Source organism: Petromyzon marinus, chromosome 36 (genome assembly GCF_048934315.1).
Source record: "Petromyzon marinus isolate PM22_M1 ecotype Great Lakes invasive population chromosome 36, UKy_Petmar_22M1.pri1.0, whole genome shotgun sequence".
In the NCBI taxonomy this organism is placed as follows: Eukaryota; Metazoa; Chordata; class Hyperoartia; order Petromyzontiformes; family Petromyzontidae; genus Petromyzon; species Petromyzon marinus.
The window spans coordinates 8,767,001-8,793,573 of NC_133702.1; the positions used below are offsets into that span (position 1 = coordinate 8,767,001).

General features: G+C 44.5%; 1 protein-coding gene across 6 annotated transcripts in view; it reads right to left on the reverse strand.

Annotated features, from left to right (window-relative positions):
- Positions 1 to 9,481: 9,481 nt before the first annotated feature.
- Positions 9,482 to 26,573, reverse strand: part of LOC116949328 (neuronal cell adhesion molecule-like) — a 113,952-nt gene continuing 96,860 nt past the window's right edge. For 5 of the 6 annotated variants that reach the window (XM_076072086.1, XM_076072088.1, XM_076072089.1 and 2 more), the window contains 9 exons: positions 25,237 to 25,352; positions 24,232 to 24,436; positions 22,741 to 22,863; positions 21,609 to 21,785; positions 20,288 to 20,413; positions 18,108 to 18,269; positions 17,114 to 17,245; positions 16,009 to 16,081; positions 9,482 to 15,362 (listed from right to left, as the gene is read on the reverse strand). In XM_076072086.1, the coding sequence (XP_075928201.1) occupies positions 15,146 to 15,362; positions 16,009 to 16,081; positions 17,114 to 17,245; positions 18,108 to 18,269; positions 20,288 to 20,413; positions 21,609 to 21,785; positions 22,741 to 22,863; positions 24,232 to 24,436; positions 25,237 to 25,352 (1,331 nt within the window). In that variant the 3' untranslated portion in view covers positions 9,482 to 15,145. Of the gene's footprint in view, positions 15,363 to 15,439; positions 15,882 to 16,008; positions 16,082 to 17,113; positions 17,246 to 18,107; positions 18,270 to 20,287; positions 20,414 to 21,608; positions 21,786 to 22,740; positions 22,864 to 24,231; positions 24,437 to 25,236; positions 25,353 to 26,573 lie in introns of those variants that run through there. The other variant, XM_076072090.1, reaches the window with a different exon arrangement.

The window sequence follows — 26,573 nt, forward strand, 5'->3', positions numbered from 1 at the left end:
TTCTATCTTAGCAATCATTGGATAGATTTGATAAACCATTTCAGGTCTTAATTGATTGTTCACGCTTACAGTGGCTTTCAGACAGCATACATTATAAAAAAAATTCGTCTCCCCCCTCCTCTTTTCAGAATATAGATGGACTAGTCCTAAATAAACTGCCAAATCGTTGCGCGTGGCGCTAACGTTTTTTTATAAATAAATAAACGCACCGTTTAAAAATAAATTAATGCAAACCAACACACCTGAAGACGACCGTTTGAGTTATGGTCGAAACGTCGTGAGAATTTTTTTATTGTTTTATATATATTTTATTATTTTGTTGTTTCTCTTCAACGTGATTTTACCGAAAAAACTAAGAATATGAATTACTGCAGTCACGAAAGCTTTAAAACAACTGTTGTTGTTGAACACAGCTGTTGTTGTTGAACACGACTGTTGTTGTTGTTGAACACAACTGTTGTTGAAACACAACTGTTGTTGTTGAACACAACTGTTGTTGTTGTTGTTGAACACAACTGTTGTTGTTGTTGAACACAACTGTTGTTGAACACAACTGTTGTTGTTGAACACAACTGTTGTTGTTGTTGTTGAACACAACTGTTGTTGTTGTTGTTGAACACAACTGTTGTTGTTGTTGTTGTTGAACACAACTGTTGTTGTTGTTGAACACAACTGTTGTTGTTGTTGTACACGACTGTTATTGTTGAACACAACTGTTGTTGAACACGACTGTTGTTGTTGTTGAACACGACTGTTGTTGTTGAACACAACTGTTGTTGAAACACAACTGTTGTTGTTGAACACAGCTGTTGTTGTTGTTGTTGAACACAACTGTTGTTGTTGTTGAACACAACTGTTGTTGTTGTTGAACACAACTGTTGTTGTTGTTGAACACAACTGTTGTTATTGTTGAACACAACTGTTGTTGTTGTTGAACACAGCTGTTGTTGTTGAACACAACTGTTGTTGTTGTTGAACACAACTGTTGTTGTTGTTGTTGAACACAACTGTTGTTGTTGTTGTTTAACACAACTGTTGTTGTTGTTGAACACAACTGTTGTTGTTGAACACAACTGTTGTTATTGTTGAACACAACTGTTGTTGTTGTTGAACACAGCTGTTGTTGTTGAACACAACTGTTGTTGTTGTTGAACACAACTGTTGTTGTTGTTGTACACGACTGTTATTGTTGAACACAACTGTTGTTGTTGAAACACAACTGTTGTTGTTGAACACAGCTGTTGTTGTTGTTGAACACAACTGTTGTTGTTGTTGAACACAACTGTTGTTGTTGTTGTTGAACACAACTGTTGTTGTTGTTGTTGAACACAACTGTTGTTGTTGTTGTTGTTGAACACAACTGTTGTTGTTGTTGTTGAACACAACTGTTGTTGTTGAACACAACTGTTGTTGTTGAACACAACTGTTGTTGTTGTTGTTGTTGAACACAACTGTTGTTGTTGAACACAACTGTTGTTGTTGAACACAACTCTTGTTGTTGAACACAATTGTTGTTGTTGTTGAACACAATTGTTGTTGTTGAACACAATTGTTGTTGTTGAATACAATTGTTGTTGTTGTTGAACACAACTGCTGTTGTTGTTGCTTTCCACCGGGAGTGATGGCGGGGGGACACAAATCGGCGGCTAAGGGGCCATCCATTTAGTCCGTATGTATGGAGGGGGGAGAGGGGGGGGTTAACACAAATGTGCACGCTTGCGTATGGGGGGGGGGTCTACTGACAATCTACGTACGCATAGGAAACGGGGGGGGGGGGGGGGGTGAATCCTCGATAACAATTTGTCTACATTGGCCTTTACATGAGTTAGATAGTCCGGCGGTGGACAATCTGTTTGCTTAAATACGCTAATATTTTTTTATTTAAAGCTTTCGTGACTGCAGGGATTCATATTCTTGGTTCTTTCGGTAAAATCACGTAGAAGGGAAACAATAAAAAAAAATTAAAAAATATGTGTGAAAACCACAGCAAGAAAATGTTCCTGCTGTGGTTTTCACACCTGATGATGATTGCTTGTGTCGCAGTCCAAACGTCGTGAGAATTTTATTGTTTTTATATTTTTATTATTTTATTGTTTCCCTTCTACGTGACTTTACCGAAAGAACCAAGAACACATTCAGACCTACCATCATCACCTTATAACGTAGCGTGTGCGCCAACCCCTTTCATGAGCGCGTAAAAAAAAAACCAAAACGTAGCTCCCTGTACCAAATTAAACGTTGCCAAGAACGGCTGTTTCCCTTACGGGGTGGGGGCGGTGGGGTTGGCAATGCGGCACAGAGTGAGATGGCCGTGGCTCTTTTTGAGGCTGCAAACACACAACGGAAATAATCCCAGTCACTGCTGCGTCTGCTGCACGCGGCTGCTAGGCACGAAGGACACCTAGTGGACATTACAAACTACAAACATTTTATTTTACCAAGCAAGGCCCCACTGAGCTATGTAGCTGTTTTCCAGAAGCGACCTGGCCACAAAGGATAGCTCTACGAAGTGGCTTATCGCCATGTGAAAATGTATAACAGCCAGATAACTCCAAACGCGTGATGTTGATTCTAAATGTGGAGTGGAAAAAAACTGGAGTAAAAATCCACGCGACCACGGGGGAGACCGACAAATATACAGGCGTCAGGGTCAGGATCGAGCCCACATCCTAACGTACAATGTTAGACCACGCGTATACGTGGCCTCTTATATTTATTCTTGACGTGGAGAAGTAATTCTGATTTTTATTTTTGTTTAAACCGCTGTCATCAGGCTGGGCAGCAGCACCTTGGTGGTTGTGATGGGAAAATGTCAAGCAGCAGGCAAGGGAAAGGGTTCTGGGTAGCGATGCTCATGGGGGGAGTTAAACGCCCCAGCAGAGGTCTCTCGAGGGCTGCACGCAGCGGCTTTTGGTCAGCCGTCAAACAGAGACGCCTGGTGTCACTGCACCACGCGCGCTTTCACATGCGCTTCTTCTGTGGCCGTCTGGAACGCTCTTCCTTCCGACACTAGGAAGCCGCTGTGAGATATGCACTTTTAAATAGCTAGATTGAACACTGACTTCTTTGGAACCGCCTCCTTGTGTTTAGCTTGCTGTCGTCCCCCCACAAACCTATACGATTAGCACGGTTTGTCTGCGTACGGTGCGAAATAAGTTCACCATGCAGGTACATACAAACAAACAGGCGCGGCGCCCCGAGCAAAGGGGGGAGGGAGAGAGTTAGTTGGGGGGGGGGGGAAACAAAGGCGTCGTAAATCAAAAGATTTGCCCTTTAAATATCTGGAACTGGCCACGGCGTGAGAGCTCACAGCACACATTCCGAGCACGAATAGACTGCACCGAGGTCGGACGCGTGGCTGACAATGTGCCGAGCCGCAACTTAATTGTATCACGAATTACAACTCGCCTGCTCAACATTTTCATCCGTTACATCGAGAGTGCGTATTACAGTCTCCACGAGCCGGTGGTGTGCACGATTTAATTATTCTGCGCAGTGTGTATTATTATAAAACAAACATTTAACCGGGTGTGATGTACCTCCGAGAATCACCCAGGAATGTCTGTCACTAGCGCTCGTGACGTCGCTCCACGTGGACCAGACGCTTGCGTTGCGATCGAAACGTCGAACTTTTCTGTTAATTTTTTTAAAATAATTTTCTTTGAACCTATCTACGTGACTTTACCGAAAGACCCAAGAATATGTCAAATTCATAATAAAGGTTTTTGGGTTAGATCGCGTTTATTTATAAATGTGTCGTAACCCTCCACCACCCGACACGGCCAATCAGCAAAAAAAGTGTCACGTTGACAAAAGACAAATAATTCACTACTTTAGCCCACCGGTCTGTTGAAGAGTGAATCCTCATTTACAGTTTGAGTACGACGTTTCGCTGGTAAATACATCCAGCATCATCGGGCAATTCGCTAATATTTTTGATTTAAAGCTTTCGTGACTGCAGGGATTCATATTCTTGGTTCTTTCGGTAAAGTCACGTAGAAGCGAATTGCCCGATGATGCTGGATGTATTTACCAGCGAAACGTCGCACTCAAACTGTAAATGTTGTGGATTCACTCTTCAACACACCGGTGGGCTAAAGTAGTGAATTATTTGTCTTTTGTCAACGTGACACTTTTTTGCTGATTGGCCGTGTCGGGTGGTGGAGGGTTACGACACATTTATAAATAAACGCGATCTAACCCAAAAACCTTTATTATGAATAATATTGGTCGCGAAAGCCTACATGTTAAACTGAATATGTCAAATGTTTGTTTAAGAGTAATTGCGTGGCTGCTATGGACGTGCAAATTGCCAACCTGGACACTTTTACAAATGAGGGTGTTCCATCTCAAAGTACTATCCAGGTGTAATATTTAACAAAAATGTTTAAAAAGAAATATATATGTGTCAACATTTAGAAGTTGTGATTGTGATCAATTGGTTGAAATGCATAGGGGGGTGAAGGGGGGGGAGGAGCGGTAGTGTAGCGGGTACACTACCCGTCCAGCCCAGTTCGATTACCCCTCATGGCCAACACCAGTGACGATTATCCGAACCGGTTCTGGTCCTCCCCTAGGTCGACTCGGCCTCAAATGAGTACTTTGTGCGATGTATAAACATCGCCACTGGGGAGACAAAGGCGGTCGGGCATGGTGTTGGCCACCCACCCTCTCCGTGTGCCGTGCCGGCCTTCATCGGTGCCACTCGCTAACAGCACTTGCCCCAACAGTCTGTTAAGGCTATGGGAGAGGGGTTGTGGAGAAGTGAGGGGACATCTGTACACGTCTCGGGGCAAGAAGGAAACTATTTGTTTTAACCGCAGTGCATAAATCATCCTTCATAATTCACCTGCTCTGCATATTCTGTACACACTCGAGGACCTGAACACATGACTCACATCCCATCGTGTGGTAATCTCAAACACTCCGCGATGTAAACGAGTTAGAATGAAGCCAAAGTGCACCCGTGGACAGAATAATTCGGGATTGCTCGACAAACACTCCACCGCAGCTGGCACAATACATGCACCGTATGTTCTCTCAAGATAACTGGAACGTCGGGGAGTGTTTAAGCATTTTTGGTTTTGTCCCACGCCACACGCTGAAGACGTTGCTGAGTAACTTAGTCCGACAATTCCCCGGGGTGTAATGCTCATTCTCTGAATCCGAGACGACCATGTGGCTCTTAAAGCACATATCGGACACCATATTTTTTATGGCACTGTCCTTAACCTTTGCTGCAGCCTTGGATCCCTTTGAGTTCTCAATCGTAAACAAAAAAATGTAGAATGTTTATAAACACAAATAGGTTTAATGAAACAAAGTAGTTCTCATTACGTACCCGGTGCTTAATTTGTGTTTAGATGATTTGTCTTCGAAAAAAATCCGGCCATATCTCGCACCCCCAGAAAGGGCATCTCTCCACCCCCTGGGTGTGCGTGCACCCCCAGGTTAAGAACGACTGCTCTGTGATATTAGACGAAGCCTCACCAGTGACTGGAGTGTGATGTCACCAAACACTGGTCATGGATGTGAGTGTCCACTAGCTTGAGCTCTACGAGCACAGCACTTGGAAATATGAGCACAGCAGTGCATTTAATCTGTGTCGTGGAGTTCCGAGTGTTAGCCATTTATGTAACGCAGTAGTAATAATACGTCGAATTTCGCAAGAGCAGGGCGTCATATTTTATTGTGTTCATTGTACACAACATGTTTCATGCTTAAAGACAATTCCGCACTAGCTGCTTAAGATACTGCTAACCAACGGAATAGTCCACCTATTAACACTACGCATTGTTTTTGGGAAGACTGAACCAAACCATAGGAATGTGGGATTTCCATAATTGCTCAGGGTTCCTCCCTAGTAAAATATGCGATGTTTGGGCTAACGTAGGCATGTGGTTGGAACCGTTGGACTAGCGTCGTATGTTTGCTAACAAATTATTCGGGCAATTGTTGAACATCAACTCAGCGGAAGCACACCATGCACGCGTCTGCAGTTGTTCTGATCTGCATATCCGACTGTAACACACGGTGATCTATTGACAGATGTCGCACTCAAAAGGGGAGAAAACTATAAAGTAAACTGTTTTTTTTTTACATTTCAAAGCCTCTACACGTCTCCCACCAATCTTGATGCACTCCTCTATATAACGTAGTACCATCCTTTCCCGATATTCATCACCTGTTCTGATGAAAGAAAATGGATAATTTAAAAAATACGTGGCTTATCTATAAATGCGTCACCCTTTACAAATGCGCGCATTTGTTCAAAACGGTTAGTACTCATACATTGAAGAGCCAGCTGGTGCAGATAGTTCCTTTCCTTGCTGCTCATTAGGCCTTTTATTCTGATCATACCAGCTCTTAATTTTTGTTTCCTATTTTTCTTTAAAAAAAAAAACACGCTGTTGCAAAAAAGTACGTCTAATGTGTAAAACTACTGCAGGTTATCATTCGGTTTGCATTGAGGAGCCAGGTTATTAGCAGCAATTATGACAACTTATGATGTAAATTACAATGAGATGCATAATAACTTATAGTTTCCGCATAACCTGCCACATTAAGCCACCATCTACATCATCAGCCGGTCCTTCTTCCCAGAATTCCTTGGTCATATCCTGCACTTTGATGGGTGTGGAAGATTAAACAGGTTTCTCTCGTCGTAGGTTTAGTAACCACCACGTCATGTGGGTTTTGTGCATTAACCATCGCATGACCTGGGTGACATTTACAAGTCAAAACGTGGAACTTTTTTGTTATGATACTGTTTTACATATTCCCACAAGTGTAACTGTCTAGCTTAAACAACTAAAGAACACGCTGCATGTGCAGATTACCGGTTAGCGTGTACCCAGTGGCGGGTTGTGGCTCTGGCTAGATTTGGGGAGCCAATAAAGTTCTCACCAGGTTCTACAGTGTCAGATCATGTGTGCAGACAGATTCATAATTGGACTGCAAGGGCACCGTGCGATGATAACGCTGCGCCAGTGCCCGGCACCCAACCTCTGATCGGTTCTCCTTGAAGGATGCATTGGCTGCATCGTGGAGCAAGCGATCAAGCCACTGCCCATCACATTCAAGCTATTCATTCCAGACCTGCTTGACCCTCCACGAACTTGAGAATAAGTCTTTCCCCTTTTATCTGGCAACAAAACAGGTGTTAAGTTTTTTAAAACACCAAACTGAAACCTTTTACAAGGAATCATGTTTGCATTGACCACAATATTTGTGGTCAAAATGCAAAATAAAAACATACTCTGATAAGATATGGCATTGTCTTTGAAACTGATTGGTCCACACCAGAGACAGCATTCTTTTGAGCCTAGTCTCAAACGGTGTTAGACCAGAGGACGCCAAAAGGCATACCGCATGAAGACAATGCCACTATCAGAGTAATGAGGGCTCGGCGGTGAGCAGCTACATCATGGGACCTCCTTTGCCAGTACCAAAATATGAGACTACGTTTTTCCCCTTTTATCTGGCAACAAAAGACGAACTTGTATATATTTCCGGAAACCAATGTGGGATCGCGCGAGACAATTGGATGAATCGGGGCCAATTAAAGACCGCTGGCGAGCACTGGAGTTCCGTGGACATTCCAAATGAAAGCCTCATCGACAACCGTTTCAGAACAGCAACAGGTCGCTGGGCACACACCTCCTCCACAAGTGGAGAATTAAAGACAACCCACGGTGTGACTGCGGCCACCCGAGGCAGACAATGGACCACGTTGCGAACAACTGCATCCTACGCTCAATCTCCGGCGGACTGAGCAGTATTAGTCGCGCTATTCCTGAAGCTGTCGCGTGGCTCACAGACTTAAACTTGGACCTGTGGTTTGCACATACTTGCCATATGCTAGAGAGAGGGAGAGAGCATCCCTGCTGCTCGTTGTGAGAGATGAAGGCTCTAGAAATTAATTGTTCTATTAGCTGTTCTATTATGGAAGACACGCCTTGTTATTTAAACAGACGTGATACGGACAAAAGTGAACGATTGAACGACAACCTAGGAATGGAAACGCTTTATAAAGACATGCGTTGCATTCACCATTGTCTTAATCATCAGCCATTTATCCACCGCTGGGTGAATTTTAGCCAACACTCTTGCCATCTCTCCATTTTGTTCATATTTGCGGAGTGTGAAACAGAGAACGGTGATGGCACGCGTGAGCAGTCAGGCTCTTTATTTTTAAAAGTTTCACTTTAGCAGGCCTATCCTATTGAGATGCAGTTTGCATTAAGTCGCTGTATAAATAACGATTGTAAAAGGTGCGTTTTCCAAAGCACGTCACTCTTTTCTTCTTTTCACATCCCATAGGATGTGGTGCTTTGCGAATGGATGGGGGGGGGCTTCCTGCTGTTGTGAAGCAGAATGCATTTTTGTGTTGGTATGAATCTGTGTGTATCCATAATAGATGTTTTGTGGTAGATCGCGTAAATGTAAACGTGTCTAAATTTCTATCCGAGCATAGACGGACTCGTCCGTCTGAACAACCGCCAGTTGCTGTCCGTGGTGCTAACGTTAAGAAAAAAACACCACTTTTTTTTCAAATTTTCTTGCCGTGGTTTTCACACCTGATGATGATGATTGCTTGTGCTACAATCGAAACGTCGTGAGAATGTTATTGTTTTATTTTTATTAATTTTTTATTTCCCTTCTACGTGACTTTACCGAAAGAACCAAGAATATAAACGCGTCGTTAAAGCCGCCACCACCAAATACGGCCAATTAATAAGGTTTGTCACATAAGCAAAACATGCAAATTCGTTACTCTACAACACATCGGTGTGCTGTACTCGGAACGAATAGCATACCTGTCAACCCAAATGGTTTACCCGCATTCTTGTGCAGGGAAATTGAGTTTTCAGGTCCGTAGGCGTACAGCCGTTTCAATACGGGCAAAAAAAAACGTTTCTATTCGATTGTGTTTCTCCCTTGTGATGCGACTTTGTAGGATGAACTTTGAGATGTATAAGGGCACGGCATGACTAATAAGGTCTGAATTGGTCTGTAATAAGGCAGGGCACTGATAAGGGGTTGACAGGTATGGAATTGGAACGTTTTGTCCACGTGTTTCGTCAGGTGGTGGTGCGTTTAACGCCACATTTATATTTCTGCGACCTAACCCAAAAACCTCTATTATGGATAACATTGGTCGCGAAAGTCTACGTGTTAAACCACTCTGTATGTATGTTGAACTTTTTTTTTGTACCGTAAGTAGCCAACGGTGCTCATCGGAGGTGCCGGGGCAAGGATAACAAACTAAACACAAAAAAGCAGTTCTAAACGCAAAGCACAACAAACTAAACACAATCTATTGGTATTCCAGCCTGGACACCGCATCCTCCGGTCGTGATGGAGTTTCTCGTCATCTTACAGAGCAATGGATTTGAATGTTGGGCGTAAAGGTGTTGGATTTGAACGGTGAGAGTGGGCGAATACATTCCTGGCCGCTACGTGAGAATGAAAGGATCGGTCAGAGTTTTAATTATTTTTATTTGAATATTTATTTATAAACTGTGCATGGGACAAAGTTACAAGCCATTTTTTTTTCCAAATCCAACATTTTGCACGAAAAAAATGTAGCTAGTACACAAACAACTAACCCCAATAAAATGCTCAGGCTAATTAAGGCAATGTTACCCCACATCACATACCTAATGTTTAAGCTTATGAAACATCGATGCTTATTAATGAGCTACTTCACACAACAGACCACTTGTCAACCGTATTCAGTTACATCGTACAGTACTGTATGTACACGCAAACTTGGCAATCTGCCGGCATTGATGGATATTCTGGCGAGTGTTAGTAAAACTTCATAATCGCAGAAAAATAATATATTTAAAATGTCGATTAAAAAATAAACAAGAGGGAAAACTTATGAAAACAACGGCAACATTTCTTTACAATAAAGTCAGTTCTTCACGAAACAATGTGTCAAATACTTTGGCATCAATAAAAAATAAAATATACAAAATAAAATTACGAATAAACTGTATAACTTTACAATCCAAGCAAGACAAAAAAAAATTAAATTATACATTACAATATAATGACGGGTTCTACTTCACAAATGATAATTGTAAAAAATAAAGAACTGTGGAATAATTGCGCGACGTTGCATACACCAACAACCTAGAATATTTTGACAAATTAACAAAGTCGACCACACAGTATCCGCTTTTAAATACAGCAGTGATTTTTGTTGCAGAGCACAGACGTGCTTTTTTTTTTTGCACTTCGAAGATGTTTGCCAAAGCTGAATTATTCGTCATGTCCTGCACAAACTAAATCAAGAGTTGGGACAACAGCTTAAACGAAGTTGTTGCTGTTATTGTTACAGCTCTTTTTTTTTAAATCTTGCTTTATTTAGAACGAATGTGTACCGAGTTCATGAATAGTGGTTATACGGACCCTATTTAAGTGTAGGCATGGCACTGAAATCGTTTTTGTACCACGTATCACTAACATGAATCCTTTAGTTTTTGCCAACATAACTATAAAAAGCACCTGATGACTATTACAAAAAAATACATGGCATTGATTCACACACTGCATACACATGCATTGCTTCACACCGATCTCCATAATTTGTAGCAATGTTCACGTATGTATGTGTACATAGATACATATACACAAAGGCATATCAATATGGGCCATTTTAACACGTAGGCTTTCGCGACCAATATTATTCATAATAAACGTTTTTTGGGTTAGATCGCGTTATTTATAAATGTGTCGTAACCCTCCACCACCCGACACCGCCAATCAGCAAAAAAGTGTCACGTTGACAAAAGACAAATAGGTCACTACTTTAGCCCACCGGTGTGTTGAAGAGTGAATCCACAACTTACAGTTTTTGAGTACGACGTTTCGCTGGTAATTACATCCAGCATCATCGGGCAATTCACCAGAATGGTGAAGCCCTCACTTGCTCCCGCTCTTACGACATATTTATAAACGCAATCTAACCCAAAAACGTTTATTATGAATAATATGGGTCATGTTTTAATATGGGCCATGTATACACATCTCCAGAAATATATAACTGGAACATGATATGGCCAGCTAGGTCCATACATAAATTTAGTATATACACAAATAGACTTCCAATGTATGCTCAACCAGACATCATAATTTAACCAAATGTTGATACTACAATCATTGTATGCAGTTTATTTGTCTCACAATTTGGAATTTCTTGGACAAATCAACTGCATAGAATTGTTCTGCCAAGGTATATGACCAGTGTAGAAGAGTAGGCGGAGGCCCTGCCGCCAGCTGTAGTGGCACAAGCAAGTCATTACAGTGCGGCACCTTTACCAAGGCATTTTTAGAGTTGCCCAACTCAGGTCTGGCTTAACCAATAGCTATCTGTGTATGTATTCATTTAGCCAAGAGAGTGCACACACGTCCTTGTCAATGTAAGCTGCACGTGAATGCAGTGGTGATCCCTGCCTCTCGCGGCACTACTGGCTTCATACCTGCGTACGCAAGAAACTTGCATGCTTTTGATACAGATCATTATACAAACAATTTCCGTGACTCAACCCTCAACACGGGCATATAGTACACACGTGTATTCGCGGGCGGCAATCAAGCTATGTTACAATGAAACTTGAAAAATATCAAAATGCTACCGAGTGAGTACAAGACAAACGGAACGCATGGTCCTTTTCACATCCCCTTTGTGCTTTGTTTGCAGTCACACAGGAAGCATTTCTACTTTTTTTGGGAAATGAGACCCAGAAAAAACAAAGCACAACAAAAACGTCAACCGCAAGATTTTACCGCAAGCAGAAAATAATCGCGCCGCAAGCGTGAAAAGAGCAAATAGCACGATCTGGAAAAATGCCAAGCGCAAATTCATCACCGCTATCGAGCAACGTTTGGGGTTGCCGATGGAATACAGCTTCAGAATATGGCCGGCGGCCGGCGGCAACTCCGTGTAATTGGGGCTTCACTCCGAGCAGCACGACCACCATTCCCCGATCAGCTACCTCATAATTGGCCGAATATTAATATTTTATCGAAGGAAAAAAAAAATACCTCTTTACATATTTAACCTGTAGAGAGTTTGTTTTACCTCAGCTGTTAGCAATTCAGAGGGTGGCACTGTGACGCAAAAATTAAACGGACAATATTTCGCATGACTCATTATTTTTTTTTGGCTTCTGAAGCGCGTTGCTCTCATGCACGTGAGGTTGGGTAGCAATGTAAGTCGTTTAAATTCTGCAGTTATGGGAAATTACTTTGTATATTAAAGATAGATTTAGCCAGTAAATGTGCATCTCCCATAAAAAAACCGAGTAGTTTTTTACGAAGTAGATTTCAACAATTATAAAGCTGACAAATGGTGCCGCTTTCGTTTTTTTACAGTTGCTGCAGAAATGTTACAAAATGTGGCAATTATTTTCAGCAATGTTTAACGTCGTGATAATTTTATTGTTTTATTTAGATTATTTTATTATTTCCCTTCTACGTGACCTTACCGAAAGTACCAATTTACTTCACGTGATTTTTTGAACCAAGCTTTTTCTGAAGTATATCAAAAAGGGCAAAATCCAAAACATGTTTTTCACGCTGGCACTAATATATTAATCTTTCCCAAAACAGAAATTGCAAGGGTGTTAAAACACGTTGGAATTTAATTATGGAAATATGAACTTTTATTCAGAATTATTGAAGCTATTATTATGAGAATGCAATTATTAGAATGTGTGAAATCTTCATTCACCTTGGTCAATCCAACATCATTGTTAAAAAGGACATCAATTAAAAAGTACGTCAGTTACTACCGTTTTAAAAACGCTGTTGTTTTTGGTCAATGCGCAACAGTAAAATGGAACTGCAAAGTCAGCAAAGACGTCTACAGTATTTGTACATATACCTGTACAAGCAAACATACTGTCAGATGACAGCATATTCATTGCTGTGGCCACAAACCAGACAGCTATTGTGTGGAATGTTTTGTAACAAACGAAGCTGGTGTATAGAATATTCATATCAGATAAGCTGTCTTTGCTTTTACAGAAAACAGCCCTGTCCCATACTTGGTGGCATTTGGTCCAAGCCTTTGATCACTGACACATTGATAAAGGCCATGATTTGTTCGGGACATTGGGCAATCGTCACAGGCAATTTTAATTTGTTACGTATTCATCATGGCCAACTATGGCATCTTGATATGGCAGTGGCACAGGGTGAAGTCTATCTGGCCATGAAAAAAACATTACTGAAAATTGTATTAAATTAACAATAATTGGTAGTCACATGACGTATGTCTGTGATCTGATTGGTAGCTGGCTTCGCAGTCACCGACTAGGCAGACAGCGGAAATTCAGATTTCTACAACATTTTACCGCAAAAGAAAACCAGGATGATTGCCGGAGATGACTGAATTGAGATTGCTCTGGTCAGGGATTAGTATCAGCCGTAGATGTCCGGGGCCTGAGGCTGAGATCCAGAAAAGATTTCCGCCCCCTCCTTCTGCCCCCCCCCACCTCCTACCCACACTCTTGACAGTGTGGGTAGGAGGGGAGGGGGGCAGGATCTAAGGCATTGGGGAGTACCCTGAAAAAATATTCCACGCGAGATTAAGCCTTGGCCCTAGTGCATCATGACCTGGTGTGTTTGCCCCTGCCAACAACAACTGAGCACCATGGGTCACGATCCTAAAGGCTCATGCTTTATTCACTGTGGTACTGACAGCTTCACCACTGTGTGGAGGTAACCGGTACAGGCACCGGACAAACACAGTGGGTGCTTCGGCATTCTATTTTATGAGAAACCATGATCTTTAATTTGACGATAAACCATTATCTGTCAGCCAAATCAGCTCCGGTTAACTCACAGCCTGAAATGTGGGGGAAATGTTTTTGGCACGGTGCAAACATTTCTTAAATATATCCTTCAATTAGTTGGTGAAAAAATTAACCGGAAACATATGTAAATTACCATGGATGAAGAAAGTAACATGCGCACGTATCTGATTATTGTGTGATAATCGTTATGTCTGTAACAATGCACGGATTCGTCAATTAAAATCGATTGTTATGCTCATGGCACCGTTGAATCGTGTGCAAGGGAAGTTCCCATTTACGCACGCACATTTCGGTTAATGGGGCGAACAAATCTGTACAAACGAATGGAACAAAAATGAAAAACACTACCAAGTAAATGGTAAACACGAGATAAAACAAAACTAATTAGTCTTGAATCAAACTTAAAAACCGCAAATTGTGATTGTGGCCGAGTACAATAACGGGTTGTTACTACCACAAGCAGGCTCCACGGTTTGCCGTTCTCACCTCTCAAATTGACGATGATATACTGGGGAGGTGTGGCCCATTACGGTGAATAACAGACTCGGCGTGGTATAAAATATGTAGCGATGTGCCTTTTGGCAGCATGGCAAAGGTCACCATCGCTTCCCTCCCCCTGCTCTAGCAGCCGATGCACTCAAGTGAAGCTTCACCTTTGTCAGAACGATAGCCGCAGAGCCAATCGAAAGAGGCCTTTAATGTAAAACATTTTTCTTTCTTCAGCTATAATGGAAACACGGTTTCGAGAAAGCAGGGGAGGGTGGGGGGAAGATATTTAATAATATTAAGTATTAAAATGGGAACAAATGTTCCCATTCATCATACACGGACGTTAAATGATAAAAATGTATTTTAAATTCCTGTAGTGCTCAAGGAGGGATGCTATGAAAAACAACTGAAGCTCTATGCCCCAGGCCTAAGACCGTCTGATATTCAAATGTGTAAAACGCCCAAAACGAGAAGCTCTTGCATTTGATGGATGCCGTGTCAGCAGAGGGTGTAAGATGTCGTGGCTGTGGAGAAGAGGACGTCCTCTGAATACCGGATGAACTGACCTCAAGCGACACCCATTGAGAAAAGAAAATATCACTCCCCGCGATCAGCGCGCGCACTCGCACGCGCAGCAAATATTCCTCGCGTTGGAGGAATTAGCTACTACTCGTCTATCCAATTTTATTAAATTTTAATTAGTCTCCTGCCCAGCCAGTGCCCCCCTCCTCTCCCCCCCCCCCGCCCCCCTCCCGTGATCCCCTCGTCCCTTACCCCCACCCCCTCCTGCCCCGTTGCGTTGCCGATCGATTGCGAGCGGCTCCTCAAGCGACCGTGGTGCCGTCCGTCACGGGAGACGTGGCCTCGGATCCGGTCACCTTCTCCTTGCTGCCCCCGTACTGGCCGATGAAGGAGCCGTCCTCGTTGAACTGGCCCTCGACGCCCTCCCCGTACTCCGCCAGGCTGTCCTCGCTCTCGCCACGCTTCACCTCCCCGTCCAGCGACGGCTGGCTGCCCGCCAGCGGCTTCTCGTCGTTGTCGCTGGAGAGGCGTTTGGCGGAACGGGGAGGGCACGGGAGGGGGCAGGCAGACGGGGTTGCGGAGAGGCAGGGTGAGGTGAGGTGGGGTCGGGTGGGGGGGATGCGTGGGAAGGTTTCGGAGAGGCGGAGAGAGTGTGCGGTAGAAGAGGTCGGGGGTCAGGGTTAGGTTTGGCAAGAGGAGTGGAGGAGATATTGCAAAGAGGACAGAGATTGGTGGGAGAGATGGACACGGGGACGGGAGAGACAAATGTAATTTCACGTCGAGGGCAAATTCAATTGAGAGATGCACGATAGGCGTCGGTTTTGAGAAAACCATCCGTGTTTTCTCGCAAAAGGCTTCGTACCGCATGGGAATAATTGATCAGGCAGGGGATGAAGGCAAGCTTTGAACGGAAGTTGTTGAGCATTCATAGTCAACAGAGATTGCATGGGAGGACACATTTGTTCCTGGTCCGAGCTGGTTTAACCCATTTTCTTTGCGAGCTGCTTTATTTCAATTGAAACGTACCTTTCCAGTGTTCTATTTCCCCACGTGTTCGCAAATGGTAAAAACACATTGTGTTATTAGAATAATAATTGTGACACACAGAAATTAAAATACAGGCAGACAATGGCACGATGTCCGCACTTGACACTGCGTCTCATACCTGTATTCACCAAACGTCTCCTCCTTAATTGGTTTAGCTTCGGGATCAACCCGGGCATCCTCTTTATCTTTCACTGCAAAGATAAAGCGATGGGAAAGTGAATTAAACACGCGCGTGTCAAATGAGATGGCAGGGTGGCTCTGAGCCACAGAGCACTGAGTGGATATAGCTGAGATTCTGGGTTCAAATTTCAGATTTCAGCCGCCCCTGATCAAATGACGTTCTTAAGTGTAGCCAGTTGATGGCCTTAGTCTGGTGACCAATGAACGTGCAAAAGCAAAGCAGTCGATATTATCCATCTCTGAGAATATACAAGAGACAAATATAGGATTGTGATTAGTCCAAACAACTAACATATCTCTGTAGCAAAGCACGTGAGAAGGTTCTGCTTTCACACAAAGCATGTTTCATTGAAGCTCTGTCGTCTCGACAGTTTTGTTCCTTCACCTGAAGAAGGCTACTTGTGTTGTGGCCGGAACGTCGCGAGAATTTTATTGTCTTATTTTATTATTTTATTCTCATTCTACGTGACTTTACCGAAAGAACCAAAGAAGACAAAGCATGTGGATGAACACAGAGGTCACTTGAAGGCATCTCATAAGTAGTTCTGTCATACCTCCCTCCACAGGCCATTCTCCAGCACCTGGGGCAATGGACAGCTCTCTGAGAGCTTCAATGGATATTGCGTCTCATGACAGGCGATGCTCGTATAGCATGCTTGGAATTAAATCGTGGAGAACATTAAAATGCACGCTTGCACGGCATAGGGTTTCCACCTGTCCCAGTTTTCCCAGGATTATCCTATTTTTTAGGGAAATCTGCAAGTCTTCATGGGACATTGACAGTCCCGTATTTTATCGATTGCGTAATAAAATTATAATACACCACACATGACGATGCATTTCCATTTAGTTATCGACTTTTCTGGCATCGTGATACATTTTTCTTCTCCCGATATGCCCCTTGATTTTTGTTTGTCCTTCACAAGTGGCAACCCTTGTGCAATAAAGCCAATTGCTATCGCTCGACCTCAATAACATCACAGCTCGAGTCGCACTTTCATCCACAGTGCAATCGAAGTGGGGTGTTTGTTAGGCACCCTCACCGGAGTACTTTCCACCCTTGTTCCTCTTGATAAAGCAGATGATCAGGAGGATCATGATGAGCAGGACGACGGCACACATGAGTGCAATGAACCAGGCCTGCGTGGCCACATCGAGAGGCCCTCGCCGGTATCCTGCCAAGGCGACACCGCAGGAGCGTAAATCAACAAAGCAGCAGTAGCCAGCGGTGGCAGCAGCCGTAGCCAGCAGCAGCAGCAGCAAATAGCAGCAGCATCGCCGTTAAAACCATCACCACCGCCGCCATATAAAAAAAGTTCGGCATCATCGTCATCAGCCATGATCAATGCACGACTGTATAGAGGCCTGTCCAAGCTGTCACCATCTGTCATGGTTCTGCCATGTTATAATACACCTAGCACTTGCACACTGCTTTTTGTGTTTAGTTTGTTGTCCTTCCCCCACACCCCCGATTAGCACGGTGGGCTACGTACGGTGCTTCGAGATGGTTCTCCAGGAAAGGTGCTCTGTAAGAATAAATGTATAGCTTCACGTATTATTATTATAATAATACTACGGTGCGAATTCGAATGCACAGCCCTTTGTCAAGCCCCTGCTGGAAGTAGGCCTCCCTACGCCACATCCGTCATAGGCAGGGGTCGTCAACCTGCAAATCCGGAGCCGCATGCGACGGCTCTTTAAGGACTGAAATCGTGGCTCATTATTTATTAAGGACCACCACCGTCTGGTATTCACCACACAGTACATTGCGGCTCTTGAAATATTGAGGTTTTTTTTTTTTACCGAATTTGAAACAAATGGCTCTCCTTGTTGTTTCGGTTTCCGACCCCTAGTCACGCGCGTTGTTTGACCATACTTCGCCACGCTGGTTGGTGAAAGGAGATACGGGGCCCAGCACCCGGTATAGCCATCGCCCTCCACTGACGCAAGCCCCTGCCTGGAATCGAACCCAGGTGACCGAGTTCAGCGCGTGAATCGCGCGCGGCACCACCGTCGCACCGTTCCCCCCGTGTGCACCTCTGCCGGTGGTCTCAATGACGTCCTCGGAGCTGATGGTGTGCCCGTGCTCATTGAAGGCCACCACGCGGATCTGGTACTGGCTGCCCGGGGACAGCCCGTCCAGCAGCAGGTGATTCCTGGACGAACTCACGACCGAGTGGTTGCGCCACCCGCCAGGGCCTGTTCATTCGAACAACGCGCTCATTAAGGATGGGGATCTGCATGTACAGTGGCGCGTGATTAACTCTTTCCCAATCCGAGACGTCTGCAAGTTGCAGGGCGGGGTCCCGTTCGCCTCGGAACGCGCAAGTGGTTAGCGTTCACTTCATTCAGAGAGACATTATGCTCACCGCAGAGGACTGTAGCGACACGACCACACTCTATGATAGCTGGCGCCAAGCTGTGCCACACGCCCTCCCACACGGCCTTGTGGGTGCCTCGGTACTGATAAAGTTATTTTAGTTTTTCTTCCGGTTCCGTTATGATGACATACACGTATGCACACGTACGTCATCAGAGTGGGAAAGCGTTAAATGCCCCAGCAACTCAAAGTGCCTTAACATCCCACACCATCTCAAAATATACCATGCCATGCTGCTGTCGAGTTGAGGGAACTCCCTGTGGCAGCTGTCCTTGTGCGCCACAACGTGACGCATCACCGGCCTGCAAACGGTTCTTGTTTGATGAGGTGTGAATTTCATTGCATAACTTTATCCTGTATCAGTTATATATTTAAAATATTCGTATACAAGTCGTTGTGTTTTATCTGTGTGTCAGTTGGCACCCTGGACACCCTCGTAGATTACATATTCCATCTCAAGGGATTTTAACAAATACATAAAAATGGGAATGAGTCTGCCGTATACTTATTTCTAAATTAAGTAACTTGCGAGTCATCAAATTTGACAAATTTGGATCATGATGCCAGCACACATGGCCTACTTCAATGGATTAGAATTACTGTTGCCGTTAGGAGAGTGATAATGGGAGACTCATAGTCTAGGGGTAAGCCCATATATGGTAGGCCTCCATACATGGGGTCCCAGAGGCAGAAGGCAGCAGTGAATATTGATGACCATACTGTACCGATGAGCCCTAATGAGGAAGAAATCGGTCTAAAGTTGTCTGTTTCGCCACTGCCTGGTGGGACGGCCACATTATACGCTCTTTGAGTTAGTGGTTTAGACCGCAGGGTCGAGAGCATTACACATGCCATGTGGTGGTCGTGTGACATGGATGAAAGGCATGATGGGAGTCGCATCTTCCTGCTGTTTGTGAGTAGCACACTTTATTATGCTGTCATTTACAGTTGTGTTTTACTGCTGCTCAATCTACCGAACTTGTATTTTATTTGTTTTTATTTCATCGTTTGCCTCGGTGTGTTGTTTATGTGTTGAGATTATTTAACTAGGATTGAAAAACTGCATAAACTCAATTTTTTTGTAAATTGTTGGCACATACTCATTAGATCAGAGTGTGAGAATGAAAATCCAAGTTAAAACAAAACATACAGGTCACGCATCTGCGTCTCATTGTAACTGTAACAAGAAGCTTACTTCTGCATGCAGTGGCACGTGTCTGTGATCCTGCCATTTGGGGGGAGGCAATGGTTGGTGAATCGTGCAGATTTGTCAAACTCTCAAACCCACTGGGCTGTGCGGTGGCCAGGAAACAGCGGCGCAGAAAAGGGTTTATTGAAGCCTGTGTCACACCCTTATCCAGTCAGTTTATTTACGATAAGGCCCAATGAGCTAAGAAGCTCTTTTCCAATGGCAACCCGCCCATAGCGGCTGATATACGGTATCAAGGAATTTACCAGGGAGGGGGAGAGTTTTACAAGGGGCTGTGTAGAACAAATGCAGGGAAATATTACGAACGCGACTAAAACATGATCATAAATTATAACAACAGCAAAGATATGTACAATGGAAATCTCGTAAGCAATGCAAAGAAAACATTACGGATGACACAAGTGAGATGAACTCACTAGTATCATTGTTTAGTATGGTTCCCTCTCACATGCCAAATCCTTGTTCATGGAATATGCCAGATATTACAAACGAGGCTCCTCTTGAACATTTTTTTTTTATTTGAGACTCCGTGAGAATGTCCTAAACAAATTTAGGGCATTATTAGCATGACGACGATGACTGTTGTTACTATTTTCCTGACGCCGTTCTAAATCAGACAATAATCACCATGTTTGTCTCGGAACTGGATGAGGTATTCCGATGCGGACTGCCCCACTCCTGGCACCCACGAGATGTTTGCGTACGTGTCACCGCGTGTCGTGTTCATACTCAGCAGTACCGGCGCGGCTGGGGCTGTTAACAAAACACACACACACACACACAATATCAAGAGTTACAACAACAACAACAACAAAAAACCAGCTCCACTAATAGTTTCAGAAAAAAAAAATGTATTCCCATGGCACATGTTAACAAAGTAATTATCCGCTTAATGGAACACATCCCCAAAGCGCTGCTCATCCTTAGAATAACAGGAAGCAACCGCAAGTTAAAATTCCATCGCTCGGCCACACGAGCGATGGGGAACGACACGCAAATGCACCCCCCCCCTCCTCCACCACACCCCCCCTCCTCCCCTTGCAACAGCGACCGCGGGTGGTGGTGAGAGGGCTGGGTTGCGTAACCGACAGCTCCTCCTAGAGGTGACTCTCACTGCGGGGGCGTGTGATTGTAAGAGATCCGTTTCATCGGGAGGGAGGCATCACGCTAATGTCTCTTGCCGAGGGAACGAAAACCACCAAGACCTCCTCCGTGCGAAGAACCTTCCATCTCATCGCGTAGCCCTGCCGGCCCCCCAGACGATTGGTGAGCGCATCATCATCATCATTCATACATTCAAAAAGTCCAGGTGATTAACTGCTTAAATGAGCACTGAGGCAATGCCCATCTTCCGTTTACAGCCTTGAGACTGTGATGGAAATTCCACATTCCTATGGCAAGGGTGAGTCTATGCATAGACTCAATGCTCATTTAAGAACCAAGAATATGAATCCCTGCAGTCACGAAAGCTTTAAATCTAAATTTTCCCACATAGTGTTACTCATTTTAAAAACCCCCAGCCAGGATTTGAACTCGCAACCTTCCCATTACGAGTAGCTCGCTCTACTGCTAAGCCACCTGGCCAGACAAATGTCACAACTATACACAGGCACATTTGGTATTCGTGCCAATCATGTAGCATAATGCTATCGCGAAGGCGCCGTTTCACACAGTCGGCAGTGGTATTGCTACGTGTTCTCCCAATTGGGTGCTTTTCAGGCGCCGTTTCAAATCCGGGAAAAAATGTGGACTGTGGTGCCGGCACACGTGTCCTACTCTTTGTTTTGAACCACGTCATGACATCTGGTAATGCCCACTGTGGCTAATGCACCCAGAGTATTAACCGGGGCGGCCGCGGGGCTCAAACCGCGTGCCTCTGCAACAAACGTCGAACGCGCTCGCGCTCCGCTATGCCACCGCCCCCTCCCCGGTAGTCGTCCCTACTTACGGATTTCCAGAATGGTCACAGCCTCCTCGGTGAGTATTTTCCCGGTGCCGACGCTGGTGAAGGCGGCGATGTAGAACTTGTACTTGGTGTAGGAGTCGAGGTATTCCACCCGCAGCTCGGAGACGTTGGCAAAAAGCTCTACCCTATGTAAGGTGCCGAGGTTCTGCGTGTTGTTGACTGCTCACCCCCATGCAATACACATACACACACAACAGCAGCAGCAGCAGGATGAATATTGCTGAGGCGGATATATAAGGGGTACAGCAATCATTTTTACTTGTGGAATAAAATGCTGCCCCTGTTGAGTCACCCTCACGGCACGAGCGAGTCTGCGCACAGACAAATGTGAGATTAATGGGTGGTGGTGGTGGTGGTGGTGGAGAGACTGCAGCAATGATAATTGGTATTGTACTACGAGAGCACATGGCTCCATCATCTACAACATGGCTGTACATTAATAACAGGCTGTAAGTTTGAAAGTGATGAATACATGTTAAGTAGCCAAATGGCGCATCGTCCAAGAACTCCCTCGTAGAGAAGGGGGTAGCTTTTTTTTTACTGAAATAACTAACTTTTAATTTTAGCAGGTAAGTCTCATTGAGCTATCTTGCTCTTTTTCAGAAGTGACGTAGCCACAAATGATAGCTCAATGAAGTGGCTTATCACATGGAAATGTATAGCAGCCAAATACTCTAAACGCGTGTCGATTCCAAACGTGGAGGGAAAAACCGGAGGAAACTGGAGAAAAATCCACGTGGCCATGGGGACAGCACGCAAACTCCAAATATACAACAGGCATCAGGGTCGGGACCGAACCCATGACATCCTGCATACCAGGCAAGGGAGTTAACATCTTGCCACTGCGGCGCCCCTAACCACTGTAAGCACTGCTCCACCACTCCACCTCACTATTTTTGCAAACAAAGTGAGAGTTTAAGCACAGGTGTGTGTGTGTCATTACACATGTGAGAATCTGCTATGTAGTACCCACCTGATGATGGACGCTTGTGTTGCGCCCGAAACGTCGTGATCTATTTCATTTTATTTTATACCGACGTGACTTTACCGAAAGAACCAACGAGTATGTAGTACATTATACTTTTTTGTTGTTATAAAGACACAGTGTACTTACTGTTCTGATATTGGACGGTGTATCCTGTCAGGATTCCATTAGGATGTGCCGGAGGGTCCCATGTCAGCGTTATGGAATCAAAGTCCTTTTCTGGAACTCTTAGGTTTGTCACCTGGCCCGGCACTAAAACAACATAATGTGGAGGGAAGAGAACAAGGTCAATGTTACCTCTGCCATCACCTTCACCGCTCACTGATAGCCATTACCTTCGTACGCACCATTAAGTCCATTTCCATTATCATCAATCATTAAGTCTTCTTCGTCTTCATAATAAAAATTTAGTTAATCACCTTCAACATTATGAATATGGTTTGCCAATTACTAGTTGTTAGCACACTCCCTTGATCTGCAAGGCATATCATTAAACATGAAAACTATGAACTTATGAATATGTAAGTTAAAATACCCATTAATATCAGTGTCCTTGAATAATGTTCGCATACATGAAAAATAACACGCGTTTTTTTACAATAATTAACATCTTGCTTTTTAACTATTAAAAATGTATGTTTCAAATGGTATAGTTATTCACTCACAAACAGCTATAATTGTATGCAGTGCACAATTCCATTGGTAGACTGATTTTTATGAATGGTAAAGGCAGAAAGTCGGCAAAGGAAGAATATTCCAATGACCCACAAATTTGTATATCCAGGCTCATAAAAAGGAACCATCCAGATTCAATAAATAAGGTCCGGCTGGTAAATTTATGGGCAAAAAAGCCATGCTGGTAATTGAAACCACTCACGACTGCATCGCAAAATATGACCTGAAGTACCTACATATATTAAACAAAAACAAAAATGTTGACAAAATAACAAAAATTAAGATCAAATTCCGGATTGAAATTGCGTGAAAATGCGCTTTGTTTACTTTGCAATTTAAAGACTTATGCGGACGATCGGTTTGCGTGTCCGTGTTGAGCCCTCGGTGAACCATGGTCACAGGCCGACTGGGGAATCCTCCGAGTGTCTCTGGTCACCGACCCCAACCTCGCCAAAACAAAAATACCCACAAAGAACCGCGACTACGGACACGGATCCAGCTTAACAGGAACTGAACTACAACACGGGGTTAGGACCGTATCTCATACCTGCCAACCCATATAATTTACCCATATTCTTGAACAGGGAAATTGAGTTATCAGGTTCATACCGCATACAGCCGTTTAAATACGGGCAAAAAAAACCCAATTTTGTCTATTTGTTTGTGCTTCTCTCTTGTGATGGAACTTCATAGGATGATCGTTTAGATTTATAAAGGGGCACGGGGGTGACCAATAACGTCTGAATCGGTCTGTAATAAGGTAGGCACTCATAAGGGGTTGACAGGAATGGTATCTTCATACCGGCAGTTGCGTCGCACAATTGTCCATCCCACTTAGCCCGACACGAATCGCAAAGCGCCCGGCGGACTCTCTATCGACCAGCGGCGAAGGACAAAGCGCGCACGACGGGGACGAAGTTCGGCGAGCCGTGTCGCCGCACCCACCTCCTTCGGGCATCTCGACGCGCAGCGCGTGGCTGGCGGGGCCATCCCCCTTGCCGTTGAAGGCCTTCACCTCCAGCTCGTAGAGGCTGAAGGGCTCGAGCCCCGGCACCACCGCGTGGCTCCGGTCGCCCGGGAACACGAGCACCCTCCACTCCACGTGGCGCCGCCTCCTCTCCTGCAGCCCCCTCAGCTTGCGGTAGAAAACCTGTGCCAGGCAAAAGTCCACCGTTCTCATCCGTATACTTTCTCCGTCTCTATGATTTGTTTCCGAGTGCCCGTTCCCCCTCCCCACCCCCACCCCCCCCCCCCCGGTTCTCATCTGATCGGTGGATTCGTTCATAATCGAGGTTTTTGGGTTAGATCGCGTAAATATATAAATGTGTCGTTAAACCCGCCAGCATCCAAAACACAGCCAACTAGTAAGGGTTGTCACGTAAACAGAATGTGGCCAGTTCGTCACTAGTACAGCAACACCGGTGTGTTGGAGAGCCAGGCCACAATATTTACAATCTGAGTACGACGTTTCGCCAGTAACTACAACTAGCTTCATGAGGCGACAGCCAGATTTGTGGAGAAGTCTTACTGTTTCGTTCCTTATATAGAGGCGTAGATGTGGCGACCACGCTTCTGCGCTCTTGCACAATGTGGGGGGGGGTTGAATTTAATGAGTCAACGTACATTCTGCATGTGCATTATGCGGATTTGTTGTTTGTTTATTGTTTTCTACAGTGGCTATCGCACGTGTCCTTTACGGGCATTCATTTTATGATCCTTTTTCCCCACTCACTTATCTCGTCGAGCTGTGGCATTAAGAAAGTGAAGTGATTTGTAAGTGCGCTTGTTGGATGCATTCAGCACAGGTTCCCGGTGAGCGAATGCCACAGCGGAGTGCTTGCCGAGAGCGCAACCGATGGGTGAAGCCGTGGCAATACAGGGCCACTTTTTTTTTTTTCCTGGATCGATGGCTTGAAGGCCAGGCACTTTGGGAGGCGTTCCGGTATTTACCTTGTAGCCCTTGAGGTGGCCTCGCACATCATGGACAGGGATGGGGTCCCAAGTGAGCTTCAGGACAGTGCTGTTCACCACCACAAACTTCACATTCTTTGGGGCACTCTTCGGAACTGAGAAAAAGAATGACGCAATAAAAGGTATGAAACTGCCACCCCAGGGCAGCACAAGGTGGCAGCCTGCAGGGCAGCACAAGGTGGCAGGGCAGCAGCATTTTTCAGCAGCCAGATATCCGGTTAATCCGATTACCGACTTTTCCAAAATTTCAGGGGGGGCTGAGCCCCCCCCCCCTCAGCCCCCCCTGTGGCTCCGCCCCTGCTTCGCAGGCCAGTAATTTTAATTAAAGCTGGCCCACATTATTTTACAGTGATGGCAGATGGCTGGTATGAATGTTGGGCATTTTAAACTTTGATCTTGGCAGCGTAGCACCGTGTGTGGCTGCTTGTTTAAACACTACGAATTGCCGCGTGCATTATTTTTTTGTTTCTGCGTCACTCATGAAGCTGCTGCAAGCCCGTCATGATGCACACCATCAATGTGCCGAGTATATCGACTGTAATTAGGAAAATTATCGGCGCTAAGTGTAGACATATGCCCATGGCCTCGTGGTAGCGCATTCGTCGCTTGTTGCAAGGGGGGTTCACGGTTTGAATCCAGCAACCACCCTGATTATTGCCGAAGGTTATAATAACCATGATAATCCTATGTGCGTCTGCTTCATAGTGAACGTTAAAAAGCCCCTCATATCAATCGCAAGAGTAGGCCATTGGGTGCCGGCGTTAGGGTCCAAATTTGCAAAAATTCGAACATTTCTCGCAAATTTCCCAATTGGAACTAGAGTATATACTGTATAGAGCAATCATCGCCCCCTACTGATAGACTGTCACATGTAACTCGTGCAAATGAGACGATCCTTGGTCTCGTGAATTCTTAGCTGGATAAACAACATAAACTTGAAACTGGCAATTTGAAACTCAAGCGCTCATCATCCTCTTACTTTGTGACAGACTGACGGATCTAATGCATAAATGATTTCAACCATAGTTGAAAAGCATACAAAAGTTAAATGCAATTTTTTTTTTAGTGGTGGACCCATTGCTAGCTTGAGCATTTTACCCCACCGTGCACTTTGCGATCGGTATTCTCTCACCTCCTTTTGCTTTTCTCTCTTTCTCTATCTTACCTCTCTTTCCTCCGATTTTATTTTCTGCCTTAGATCATCATGGCTCGCGGTTCAGATGCATTCATCTACACCGGACGAGCCATTCCTTGTGCATCCTTGTTCTTTTTTTTTTCGTTTACACGCATATATATCATTCGTTGAGAAATATAAC